The 13,601-nt window shown below is 42.8% G+C and overlaps 2 protein-coding genes across 11 annotated transcripts in view; both read right to left on the reverse strand.

Moving 5' to 3' along the window:
* Positions 1-972: 972 nt before the first annotated feature.
* LOC146990721 (T-cell-specific surface glycoprotein CD28) lies at positions 973-3,279 on the reverse strand. The gene is made up of 4 exons (XM_085803313.1): positions 2,905-3,279; positions 1,582-1,908; positions 1,352-1,491; positions 973-1,253 (listed from the first exon to the last, which is right to left on the reverse strand). Exons 1-4 carry the CDS (start codon positions 2,987-2,989, stop codon positions 1,140-1,142), a joined length of 666 nt encoding a protein of 221 aa, XP_085659439.1. The 5' UTR covers positions 2,990-3,279; the 3' UTR covers positions 973-1,139.
* Positions 3,280-8,131: 4,852 nt separating this feature from the next.
* The window catches only part of LOC146990722 (uncharacterized), a 142,876-nt gene continuing 137,406 nt past the window's right edge, over positions 8,132-13,601 (reverse strand). For 3 of the 10 annotated variants that reach the window (XR_015037632.1, XR_015037631.1, XR_015037630.1), the window contains 2 exons: positions 12,808-12,881; positions 8,132-8,271 (listed from right to left, as the gene is read on the reverse strand). Coding sequence is in view for 5 of the 10 variants with exons in the window: in XM_085798516.1 (XP_085654642.1) it covers positions 11,440-11,537; positions 12,219-12,289 (169 nt within the window). In the remaining 5 variants the exon portion in view is untranslated. Of the gene's footprint in view, positions 8,287-11,338; positions 11,538-12,218; positions 12,290-12,807; positions 12,882-13,459; positions 13,481-13,601 lie in introns of those variants that run through there. The other 7 variants (XM_085798516.1, XM_085798507.1, XM_085798526.1 and 4 more) reach the window with 5 other exon arrangements.

Raw genomic sequence — 13,601 nt, forward strand, 5'->3', positions numbered from 1 at the left:
CCAGTTGATATCCACATCTGTGGAAATTCGTTTTGGGTATTTTGTGACTGTTTTGCTCCTTACTCTCTCATTTATAATGAGGATTTTCTTATTGTAGATTTTTTTAACTAACAAAAGTGAAAACAGCTTGACACCAATTGAATTAAGTGTTTTTGCAAGATTTAAAAAACACTGCATACTTTGCTGTCTTTATTGCAATTATAGAGGTTAGCGTGTGAACTCATTTCCCCAGTAAAAGAGTCACTCTTCACTGGAAGAGTGACTGTGGGGGAAGGAAAAGCTTCTTTTATGATAAAAGGCGCCTGTTTCTAATCATCTGCCCTAAAACGGCCTCGAGAAAGCTAACAGAAACAATATGTTAATCCTGCTGACGCCTGCGGTAGTAGATGAGTGAAACCGTGCATCTAAATGAAAGCAATAAAAAAACGGAGTGCGCTCTGCAGTAGCTGCACAGAAAGTGCAAGGTGAGCAAGGTAAAGGTGGAGTCCCTTTGAAGCAGCAGCCACACATCTGCAGAGAGAACGGGGAGGGAAAAACAGTAGAAGACAGACAGGAAGACAGGAAGCGGTGCAGGTTGTTATTGTTTGAAGTGTCTGTGCCTCTCCTTGTCTTGTATCTTCGTTCTCGTCAACCTCAGCAACATTTTTGCAGAAATTAACAGCCTGCAAAGTGGGAAATGAAACATGATGTAATAGCAGTTTTTTTTGTGACACCATGGTTTCAGCTTGGTTTTGTGTGTGTGTTTTTCTAATAGTGACCTCTGAACCACAAAGATCCACCAGCTGAGAGAACCATTTGTGGTAAAGGAAGAAAATCCCCTCATTCTTACACTATCTCTCAACCACAATGATAGGGGTTCCAAATAGAGGTGTGTGTGTGTGTGTAAGATATGTAACGACCGTAAGGTAGTGAAACAGGAAGCAAGCAAAACCAAAGTCAGTCAGTTTTTTTTCATTGTTTAATACAACCACAACCGTTAAGGAAACTGCTACTTTTGCTGTGTAGACAAAAAAAACAACAACTACATGAACTTTAAACGAATTCTCACAAATCCTGGCTTACAATAACCCTCCGTGGGCGTATTGTCAGAGTTAGTTAGTGGGTATGAGTGTGCAAACGGCCAGACGAAGCGTGAGAAGTCAGAAGTATCGTGGCATCGGGGTCTGAACGCCTTTCTTCTTCCTGCGCTCCCTCGGCGCTCTGGGCTTGGTGTTCATGTAATCACTCTGGGAGTCCGTCTTCCTCAGCTTGACCTGGGTGACACACGAGCAGCAACATAAGGGTGTGCCTGTGCAAATAGGATGCATTTAAGTGCCTTTAGTTCACATTAGGAACATGAGGAATATCTCACCCAGTTGTTCACAGCGATGATGGTGACAGTTACGCCGTAGATGATGAGCAAAACCACCGCCGCACTCCAAATCCAGACAAATCCATGGCCTGGATTGTCACTAGGGGTAGTGCTGTTTTGTTTACTCTTGCAAATGTGTCCTGGAAGAAGCATACTGTATGTATGAGGTGTTGAGGGACTTTACTGTGTGCACACAAACTTACATATGTGTGCAATTTTGGAATATTTACCTTCTCTAAGTGCCTGGATCTTCAAAGTACTGTCTATGATTTTAAAGGGAGGAGGATACGTCTTTTCAATGTCACAGTGGTAGGTTCCATAGACGCTGTCAGACAACTCAGTAGGTGACTCGGTGATGAAGAATGTATTGTCTTTGTCCTCGTATCTAATACCCTCCTTGCTGCGTGGCGCCGGACAATTGTTTGTACCGTTGCCTTGATCACAGTAAATATTAAAAAGCTCATCACGGTCCTTGTGAAGTGTAATTTTCAGCTTCAGGAATCCAGTCTTGTCTGGGCAGGGCACAGACACAGGGGCACAGAGAGGTTTCGGCTGCTCTGGAGAGAGAAAATATTATTATTAATCAGGGTGCAAATGTATTTTGATTTCTTATGACTAAACGCAGATCCCAGATTCTGGAAATACTGCAAATAGAACGTGAAAATACAACTTTGAAATTGAAAAAATGCTCTGAGTAAAGACAATAGCACAGCATTGTGTTTGTTTTTGCAGTACACCAAGTCATGATTTGCAACACCTTTTGCAAAGGAAGTGTTTTTTTTTTGTGTTTTTTTCCTGTATAGATTGATGTATTTCTCTGAAATTCTGAAATTCGGGCCTGAAGACTCATCACTTCGCAGAAACTCGCTCCCCCGCTCGGAATTTGTTCAATAACAAGCTAAGCACATTTAACCATTTTCACATTTCAACTGAGAAAAAACAAAACAAAAAAAAACCAGGCATTTGACATGTGAGTGGTATTCTTGAGTCAGCCACTGACTGACTGACTCAAGACTGTGGCCTCAGGTTTGTGGTTAGGGCGATGTAGTGCTGGGTGCTATTATGCATATTAGTTGAAATGACTGTTTCATTGTATTTATCCTAAAGTTGAACAAACAAGTCATTTGATATTTTTTTATGTAAATACTGATTCCAATTCGGATGCTGCTCAAAAACATACAAATACATGTATTCAGCCAGCGGCATCAGGGGTCACATCAGGTCAGAGGGGTCAAGAAGTGAGATTATATCCACTTTAAACTATAAATTAATCTACTCTAAGCACTACTTTTCTACATTTTATTTGCCATTATTTATCCAGTGAGACACCTGCTGCGATTTATCAGTCTAAATGCAGTGATGCAAAGACCGAGGGTGCTAACCTCAGTGTTTACAAAGGAAACCAAAGAGTTCAACTGTAACCGTATACGCACAGTGAAACACTTTGCTTTGTGTGATAGAAATGACTGTAGGATGTTTACAATTACTTTATTCTACTAGACATTTTTCCTTAGAAGTACAAATCTGTGACTTTTGGGAAGCGTGTAACTTACCACTGCAGGGACATGTGGTCTGAGACTGAGCCGTATGCAAGAACCTGCAGCCGAGGAGGATGGTGAACATCCAGCAAACCGTCATCTTGATCTTCGGCACTGTGAGCGTGAACTCGCCTCCAGCACGATAATGTCCTCAAGGCCCCACCTCATCACCTACAGCTTGAAGCTCCTCCAGCGTACAGCACTGCACAGAGCGTGTGCCGGAGAGGAACTTGATCCGTTACTCCGATACCATCAGGCCTGGTTCCATGCATGCGTCTCTCTGACTGTTACACATCATATCCTCCCCTTGTGTGATTGAATAACTCCCACGGTGCTGCAGTGACTGAGCCTCACACACCCTCTCTTGGAGGAAAACATCCTGTGATAGAAAACGCCTCCTCCTCTGAAGTTTCCACTCTCTCCTGGAGTTTGTGACCTTTTGATTCCTTAGGTATCAGTACAGTAAGATGTATACATCCAGAAAGCATATAGATGTAGCAACCTAATGCAGAAAAACAATATTAAAATCATCGTAAAGTGATGTGAATATCTGTGAATGTGCTTTTACAATGCACTCACTGTCAAAACTTCGAGAGTTGAAGTAAAGTTTTAGAATAAGAGAAGGAGGGAGATTTCAAATTACACAGGTTGAGCTCAGTGTGTGTGCAGTGGCGTGCACAGACTTTTTGAAGGGCAGGGGCGGTTGGGAAAAAAAGGGCACATATAGCGCATCCTCACCACTGAAGAGGGCACTTTAGCACACGTTTTGGCTCCAAGAGGGCACTTTAGCACACGTTTTGGCTCCAAGAGGGCACTTTAGCACACGTTTTGGCTTTTAGAGGGCACTTTAGCACGCGTTTTGGCTTTTAGAGGGCACTTTAGCACACGTTTTGGCTCCTAGAGGGCACTTTAGCACGCGTTTTGGCTTTTAGAGGGCACTTTAGCACGCGTTTTGGCTTTTAGAGGGCACTTTAGCACACGTTTTGGCTCCTAGAGGGCACTTGAGCACGCATGTTGGCTGGTAGAGGGCACTTTAGCACGCATTTTGGCTTTTAGAGGGCACTTTAGCACACGTTTTGGCTTTTAGAGGGCACTTTAGCACGCGTTTTGGCTTTTAGAGGGCACTTTAGCACACGTTTTGGCTCCTAGAGGGCACTTTAGCACGCGTTTTGGCTTTAAGAGGGCACTTTAGCACACGTTTTGGCCCCCATGAGGTCACTTTAGCATGCGTTTTGGCTTCCAAGAGGGCACTTTAAGGCGTGTTTTGGCTCCCGGGGGCACTTTAGGGGGGGCGACTGCCCCCCTTGCCCCCCCCCCAGTGCACGCCACTGTGTGTGTGTGTGTGTGTGTTTTTTTTTAAGCAGTGCATATGAAAATGAGTGTTGCAGATGCAGCCGGGGCCTGAATGAGTGACCATGAGTACAATGACCCAGTGTGTGATGTGGCAACGTTTACTGAACACATTGAGAAGTGCCAAACAGATTTCAAACTGGTTTTAAACTGACATCTGTGCGGCTGCCCAAGTGTCAACACAGGCAGTCGGTCTGAGGAGCGGAGAAAAAGAAACTAACACTCTTATGACACTTTCAGGTGACAAAAAAAAAGCACACCACAGCTAACTTCTGAGTCTAAATTCATTTGTAAACTCAGTGTTCTCCATTCACTGCAGGTTTTCCAGGACTCCTGAGAACCAGGGGTGAACACGTGCCATTTCGGCAGGTGTTCAGTGGGAAGACATCAAATTTGTCTGTTTCTTGGGAAAGCCCAGATGTTACCTGGATGCTGATGTAATTTACTAATATGCAAGGAAAACACTGGCATCAGTGAGTCTCAGTGGTTCACAGAGGTGGACAGAAGACATGTTATATTGTCTTTTTTGCTGATGTGGGATTGAGTCCAGCTCCAAGTGAGTTTGCGAATATTAGATTTTCTTTACTTTCTTTCTTTTATGTGGCTGGTACAGAGTGCTCACTCACAGACGCATAATAATATTTTGTGTTTATGAATTTGTGGCAAATCTGCTGACGGAACTGTTCGGTAAGGTCACCAGTTAACACATCAAGATGGGTCAGGAGTGTGGTTTAAACACGAGTTAAACAAACACATCAGTTCCTTAAGATTTTTAATGAACAAACATTAGAAAATGGTGGAAACTGCAATGCAGTGCAATATGTTGAACTGGGAAGAGTCTCAATGGGATGAAGTGCCTTGGATTGGTGTTTACATTTACCATTTTTAATTTATTTATTTTCTTACATAGGCCTATTTATTTTCTGTTATATAAAGCCATGCAGATTTTAGCAAATAGATGCCTAGTATAAAAAGGAAAGAAAGAATAAAATGCTATATTTGAGAGCCTATCTATGTAAGTTTTAGAAAATTACAATAAAGTTTGTAGGGAAGGTGAGGTGGCCAAGCGCCCGGACCCGGAGGCTGCAGCCTCAATGGCGCCACCTGGCAGTGAGGAGCCAGGCCAGGCCAGGCTAGGAGTAGGCAGGGTGATGAAGAGAAGAGAGGTAATGATAATTTTGATTTTTTTAAAAAAAATTTTTAAAGAAGAAGCAGGAAATGTGGTGTAAAACCCAATAATGCTATCATTATATATTGTGAAAACTGATGAGAAATAAAGTGCAATGTGGTAGATTTCTATTGTAATGCACAGATATGAAGCAGCTGCTGTTGGTCCAGATGTGTCTGAGTTGTGGTGGCATGTTGTTGGTCAGATTGGTGGTGTGGTCCCAGCAACTAAGGACTGTTTGTGAATGCATCAAACACTGTGAAGAACATGACCGGCAGCCGGAGTGGTTCCTGTGCAGCATCTGTGTGATGGAGTCCATGGTGGTGCAGAAGGTGGAGGGAGGAGCTGATGTTGCAGCTGGTGGTTGTTTTGTACATTGTGTGTGTAGTAGTCGTTTGAATATTGAGTGTTTGTGTTGTTTTTCAGCATCACTGTGAAAGGAGTTGTCCTACTTTTTCCAGACCTAGATGATGGACATGTTCCAGACTGTAGGTGAGTTTGATGTGGCTCTCAAAGCATGTGATTGTTAGCTTCCTGAATGTTGATGTGGGAATGGATGTGTGAGTCATTGTGTTTGTGTGGTCTTTTAGTGTGGTCAGAGAGCAGGAATCAGTAGCAGGTCCACTCAGCTGGGTGATCAACTCCTCCTCCTCCTCTTCACCTCCAGGTGTCGCTGTCAAAGCTGCAGCAGCTTCCGCTTCACTTCCTGTCTGTCTCAGGTGTGTGACGTCAACAGACAACCTGAAGATCACCTGAGTGTTTTCATGTCAGGAATATGATTTAATTTCTAGACTTTTTAGATCAGTGTCCAATGAGAAATGATTGATTTGATTAGAAACATGTTGAAATGTCCTCAGAATGAACCAGACACTGTGTAGTCTGTCATTTAACTTCATGTATGGAAACTAGGGCGAAACAAATCACAGGTCATATGTTTGATACAGGTGTGTGTGATGATATTATGAAGCCTTAGTCTTGTTTGTCCCTAAGAGACACACAACAGTCCACCACAGAGCCCAGTTCACTGACAAAAGACAAGTGTAAAGTGTCCAAAGGTTTATTGCCACAAATTGAGCCAGCCCCTGCTGCATAAAGAAAAGAAGCAGGAGAGTAAATGAAGACAGAGATGCAGCAGTCGTATTAGTGGCCCCAGAAGTGGATCATGTGTTTACAGTTTATTTCACTTTGTAGTAAAAGAGTAAAAACTACAGCTCCTTCATGTAAAACTCTTTATTTTTAACACAATATTTGCATCAACAGTGTTTCATATTTTTTATCTGCATAGTGTGAGTGTGAGAATTAGAATAAAGTGTTTGTCAAAACACAATGTAGAGTAGAGTAGAGAATACTTTATCCATCCCTAGGATGTAAGTGTGATTTGTAGCTGAACTGTTGCAGCTCAAACATTTCTAAATGTCAGGATGAGTGTGACTAAATGTTTTTTGTGTATGTGTTGTCCCAGGTGGAGAGTCAGAGGTGTTTGTGAACATCACACTGAAGATGAAGCAGGAGGAGCTGACTGACTGTCTGCACAGCAGTAAGAGCATTTCTTTATTTGTCATTAATGCTAGTTTGTTTTTCTGGGGTTTCATTTGGGACCTCTGATGTGTAGCCATGTGTGTATTCAGTAGGTTTATATACAACCAGCTAATTGTAACAGTACATACTATCAACAATCCTTGTGTAGTATGTATAGGTATGCACATATCTGGTTTATCTTCATGTATGTAGCCTAGCAGATTTTTTTTTTTACTACCACAACTTATGTCTGTTTATTGCTTATTTTTACTTGCTTATGCATTTCTTGAACGTATCTGTCACAGGGACTCATTTACTCCAGATGTCAGTTTGGTGCTTAACGAGGTGACGTCCTCCAGGAAGGCGGAGCTGCTTCTCCATTGGCCGAGCACAGGTGTGTGCACTCCGGTCCTGATGAGCAGCCACAGCGACCAGAGGAGCAGTGTCCCATAATAGTCATTCAGCTTTTGGCGCGGCAGCAGCAAGATGCGACTTTGCCACAAGAGACGGCGCCACTGGCGCAGCAAGTCTTGGATTTGACTTCAGGTTTGGTTTTATTTATTTGATGTTTGTTTCACTCTAATCTTTGTCTCTTGTGTAGGTGTTGAACCCTGAGCCGACTGGCTACAGCTGCCATGTGCTTGTACTGCTGCCACCTCTACTTGGTAAGAAACACTCAAGGCATACACAGAAATCTTTATTTACTTCACAACACACATAGTCACAGTTGCCTCCATCTTGTTCAGTCTGAAAGACAAAGCACACCCTTCCAACATGAGGTAGTCCTGTCTAACACTGCTTGTCCATGTTCTCTTTCAGGAGCTGCTGTCCACCACCGAGTCCAGAAGAACTTCACCACCTGGTTCAAAGAAGACATTGAAGACTCAACAATGTTTGCAGGTGTTTGTTGCAACAACCAAGAGTACTCTGATCAGTCAGTCAGAGTACTCTTGGTTGTTGGAACAAACACCTGCAGCCACATGGCCTGGTCTACAAGATGGCTGACTTACCCAGTCAAGCACATGGCAGACTCCACTGCCAACATAAACCAGAAATGGATCAAGGTTAAACACAATTTAAAGTTGTTTGAAAATGAAATAAAAGTACAAAATAAAAACCAAACCTGAAGTTAAAGACATAAGGCGCTGTGCTCCATGACTCCATCTCAAAGTCGCATCTTCTAGCTGGTGCACCAGCTAACTGAATGACTATTTGTAGGACACTGCACCTCTGTTTGCTGCGGCTGCTCATCAGGACCAGAGTGCAGACACCTGTGCTCGGCCAATGGGGAAGCAGCTCCGCCTTCCTGGAGGACGTCACCTCGTTAAGCACCAAACTGGAGACATCTGGAGTAAATGAGTCTGACAGTCATTGAGGTGGCTCACTCCTGGCTCCAGCTGCTGATTTGGCGCCATCTGCTGGTCAAAGCATAGAATTACACTATGTTAGTTTTAAATGACAGAAAACCTGCAGTTTACATTTTAAACATTAATAAAGTTGACAAACACTTTCTTATTCTAATTCTCACACTGACATTTACATGTATGTCAAATAAACCTCTGGAAACTTTACACTTGTCTTTTGTCAGTGAACTGGGCTCTGTGGTGGACTGTTGTGTGTCTCTTAGGGACAAACAAGATTAAGGCTTCATAATATCACACATACCTGTATCAAACTAACTATAGAGTCAAACAGCATAGATCAGCATCATGCTGATCTATGCTGTTTGACTCTATAGCTTCTGGTTTCACCTTCCATTGTTGGGGTCCCCTGTGACACTTGGGGAACAACAGTCAGGTGAATCCCTGGTGAACAACGATCGTTGAGAGTCGTTTGAGGTTGAGTTGTTTAATCTCCTGGGTACAGATGAAAGGGCAGCGTTGTAAATGCCATTGTTGGGGTCGAAATCTACAATCTAATCACATCAATAATTTCTCATTAGACACTGATCTAAAAAGTCTAGAAATTATGACCAGAAGAGATGGTGAAGATCTTCTGGAGCCTGTTTACTTTTTATCAATGCATTTATTTGTATTTTTATATAAATAAATGGTAATTATTTACTCTTTGTATATTTATACTTTTATATATCGCTCTTCCCCTGGCACAACAGCATTGTTATGTACACAAGTGTTAATAAAGTAAAAAAAAAAAAAAAAAAAAGTTGATCAGCCTTACAAGAAAGGGTGTTGTTTAATTTCTTAATTCTTCTGTCTTTCATTGTGTTACTGAGATAGGCTCTATCTCTAGATCTCTAGCTGGACAAGGAGTCATGCTGATCTATGCTGTTGGACTCTATAGCTAGTTTGTTCTCATGATGCTGGAAAAGGTTGAGGGGTCTGTCGGTCCCTGAACACCAGGATCCACTCACGAGTTTTTTTTTTTTTTTTCCATCATCCGCTTGTGGTCCAATGGATATGCACCCTGCCTGTCAACGCAGTGGTCGCTGGTTCGCGACCACGCAGTTTTCATCTTCATCATCATCCTGCTCCAAAACAAATTCATCAACAAAGACCAACCAAACATGTCAATGAAGGAGACTGTCGAAATTATTCACTTATTCATCTTTTGTTATGTATGTTGTTGTGCAGCCGTATGAGTCAGTACAAGTTCCAACACATCTCATCTCATCTCTGATCTAGTGCTGGTGTAGTGGTTCTCACTCTGACCATGAACTCAAGAGACTGCTGGTTCAATCCCTGGTGTTAGCTTCTTGGTTTCCTCCTTAAGTTTCTTTGTATGTGCTGCTTTGACGATGTCAAATACACTATGACCAATATCTCTAACACACTGATTAATGGTTGAGTGGGTTACACTGCTGCTTTGGGTACAGCAGATCGTGGGTTCGATCCCCTGGGGAGACAATGAGAGGTTTTCTCTTTAAGTTTCTTTGTAGCTGCTCTGACGATGACAAATACACTATGACCAGTGGATTGTCTCGGGCTCGGTGGTCGAGTGTGTTGCGTTACCGCTTTGGGTAGCAAAGGCCACGGGTTCGAGCCCCAGTGGGAGTGGTCCCCTCCCCCCCCACCATGATGGTGGTCCACAAGAAGGCCGGATAAGGGCGTTACCAACTGACCCGACCCGACCGGACCTGACTGGTCCCAACCCGACTTATGTGTTGTTCGTCTCGTTCGTCTCTGTGTTGTGTTGTTCGTCCGTCTGAATGAATGTGGGTAGATAGGTCATAAAATAGGAACTAAAAGTAAGGAATAAAGTAGAAAATAAAAGTAATGATAAGTAACTAAAAATAGTGTAGGTAAATAAAAAAAACTAAAGTAAGAACTATTATTAAGTATTATTGTATTTTTAAGTAATAAAGTAAATAGAACCCCACTTCTTTACTCACTTCTCATGCATCTCTTTAACTGGCCTTCTTCTCTCACTGTTCCCCCTGGGGATCGAACCCATGGTCTGCTGAATCCAAAGCGGCAGCGCAACCCACTGTACCATTAATTGGTGTGACAGAGATATTGGTTATAGTGTATTTGACATCGTCAAAGCAGCACATACAAAGAAACTTAAGGAGGAAGCCAAGAAGCCAACATCAGGGATTGAACCAGCAATCTCTTGAGTCCAAAGCCAGGAGGATATCCACTACACCAGCGGTGGATCTGACACCAGATGTGCTGGAACTTGTACTGACTCATACAAAGCAGCACATACAAAGAAACTTAAGGAGAAGACCAAGAAGCCAACACCAGGACTCGAACCCACAATGTCAGAGTCCAAAGCCAGGAAGATATCCACTACACCAGCGGTGGATCTGAGATTAAACAACTTACTGACTCGTACTGTGACACAAATTGAATGTTGAGCTGAAGAGATGACGTCCTCCAGGAAGGCGGAGCTGCTTCTCCATTGGCCGAGCACAGGTGTCTGCACTCCCGTCCTGACGATCAACTGCAGCAACCAGAGGAGCAGTGTCCTACAAATAGTCATTCTGCACTGGAGCGTCAGCGGAAGCGACTTTGCTCAAAGACCAGGCATCTTACACTTAATGTTTTTATTCATTTGATAGTGTTTGTTTCACTCATCTTTGTCTCTTTTGCAGGTTTTCAACCCTGAGCTAACTGGCTACCATGTGCTTCTACTGCCACCTCTACTTGGTAAGAAACACTCAAAGCATACTGTTGAATACACACAGTATCTTTATTTACTTCCACAAGACACATAGTCACACAGTTACCTCCATCTTGTTCAGTCTGAAAGACAAAGGACACATTCAACATGAGTTGCAGGCGGAAGCGTCAGGGTATGCGACTTTGCTCAAAGACCAGGCATCTTACATCTTTTACTAAGGTTTTTATTCATTTGATAGTGTTTGTTTCACTCTCTTTGTCTCTTTTGCAGGTTTTCAACCCTGAGCTGACTGGCTACCATGTGCTTCTACGACTGCCACCTCTACTTGGTAAGAAACACCAATCCACACAGCAATCTTTTACTTACTTCCACAAGACACATCGTCACACAGTTGCCTCCATCTTGTTCAGTCTGAAAGACAAAGTACACATTCAGCATGAGTTGCAGGTAGTCCTGTCTAACACTGCTTGTCCCATGTTCTCTCTTTCAGGAGCTGCTGTCCACCTTGAGTCCAGAAGAACTTCACCACCTGGTTCAAAGAAGACATTGAAGACTCAACAATGTTAATCGCGTGGAAATGCTTGAGATCCGTCCCTGGTTTGTGCCATGTGCTTCACTGGGTAAGTCGGCCATCTTGTAGACCAGGCCATGTGGCTGCAGGTGTTTGTTTCAACCAAGAGCACTTTTGACTGAGTCAAGTCTGGTGTACTGCTGCTTGGTTGGCACAAACACCTGCAGCCACATGGCCTGGTCTACAAGATGGCCGACTTGCCCAGTGAAGCAAAACCAGGGATGGGATCAAGGCACAAACCAGGGACGGGATCAAGGTTAAACAATGTAAAGTTGTTTGTAAATGAAAAATAAGTACAAAATAAAAACCAAACCTGAAGTAAAGACGTAAGATCTGTGCTCCATGGCCCTCCGGAGGACGTCGGCCCTTCTGGAGGACGTCACCTCGTTGGAGTGTCAAATTGGAGACATCTTGAGTAAATGAGTCTGTGACAGTCAAAACACATAAACAAGCAATAAGGCTAGATGCAATAAATCGTTTATATATACCGTATATAAAAAGATACAAAACTTTAAAACACATGTATTGTTGACCATAACTTTAGTATGTACAGGTCATATACAAACCTATATCTACACTAATGAGGTGAACCCCAGAAAAACAAACTAGCATTAATGACAAATAAAGAAATGCTCTTACTGCTGTGCAGACAGTCAGCTCCTCCTGCTTCATCTTCAGTGTGATGTTCACAAACACCTCTGAGTCTCCACCTGGGACAACACATACACAAAAAACATTTCGTCACACTCTTCCTGACATTTAGAAATGTTTGACCTGCAACAGTTCAGCTACAAATCACACTTACATTGTGTTTTATCCAGAAACATTGAGGTGGCTCACTCCTGGCTCCAGCTGCTGATTTGGCGCCATCTGCTGGTCAAAGTATAGAATTCACCAGGTTAGTTTTAAATGACAGAAAATCTGCAGTTTACATTGAAAACATTAATAAAGTTGACAAACACTGTCTTATTCTAATTCTCACACTAACACTATGCAGGAGAAAAAAAATACTGCTGCAAATGTTGTGTTAAAAATAAACAGTTACATAAAGTGGCTGTAGTTTTTACTACAATGTGTAAAAAAAAACACATGATCCAGTTGGTAGGTAGGTCACCAGAGTGGTCACATATCCAAAAAGTACAAAGTCAACAATCCAGCCTGTCTGCATGAACACACTAACATACATCTCCACATACTGTTAGAGCACAAAGTCTGGTCTGGTCCTCACCTCTCCTCTTTTCCCTGGAGCTCCATCCAGGTCCTGAAGACTCCATCGGATCCGCTTGTCCTCACGGGGACTGTCTGTGTCACAAGAGACAGAGATGATGAACATGGAGGCTGCTGCTGCGTCTCTGTCTGTCTTCATTTACTCTCCTGCTTCTTTTCTACATTTATGTCAATAAACCTCTGGAAACTTTACACTTGTCTTTTGTCAGTGAACTCTGGGCTCTGTGGTGGACTGTTGTGTGTCTCGTATATCAACACACATACCTGTATCAAATATATCCATATCAATATATCCTTCCATACATTAAGTTAAATGACAGACTACACACAGTGTCTGGTTCATTCTGAGGACATTTCAACATGTTTCTAATCAAATCAATCATTTCTCATTGGACACTGATCTAAAACGTCTAGAAATTAAATCATATTCCTCACATGAAAACACTCAGTGTTAGTTTTAGTATCACACACACTTCCTGTTTCACCTGCTAGTACCAATTAGCTGTTGGCTGCTGAGCTAGCTGCTCTCTCTGTTACCATGGACACACAGAGCGGATTCTAACGTCTCTTTCTACGTCATCACGTCTCTGCAGCTTCAACAGTTTCTTCAGAAACTTTGCTCGTCAGTTTAGTGAAAGTTTTATCGCACTTACAGAGACTTGGAGCGAAGTTCTCGTAGACTCAGGTGATCTTCAGGTTGTCTGTTGCAGTAGAGGAGTGGGTGGAGGGCGAGGGAGGGAGTGGGGGGCAGTAGAGGAGTGGGTGGAGTTCCTATTGGTGCGGCACCTGAAACAA

The sequence above is a fragment of the Trachurus japonicus genome, chromosome 2 (assembly GCF_045865225.1).
Source record: "Trachurus japonicus isolate A0001 chromosome 2, Traja_1.0".
Classification (NCBI taxonomy): domain Eukaryota; kingdom Metazoa; phylum Chordata; class Actinopteri; order Carangiformes; family Carangidae; genus Trachurus; species Trachurus japonicus.

Excerpts from the sequence above, each read along its gene's own strand:
- LOC146990721 (XM_085803313.1), bottom strand. The coding sequence starts at position 2,989 with ATGACGGTTTGCTGGATGTTCACCATCCTCCTCGGCTGCAGGTTCTTG. Across the intron at positions 1,909-2,904 it reads GACCACATGTCCCTGCAGTG|AGCAGCCGAAACCTCTCTGT; the intron begins GTAAGTTACACG and ends TTCTCTCTCCAG. Across the intron at positions 1,492-1,581 it reads GATCCAGGCACTTAGAGAAG|GACACATTTGCAAGAGTAAA; the intron begins GTAAATATTCCA and ends TGCTTCTTCCAG.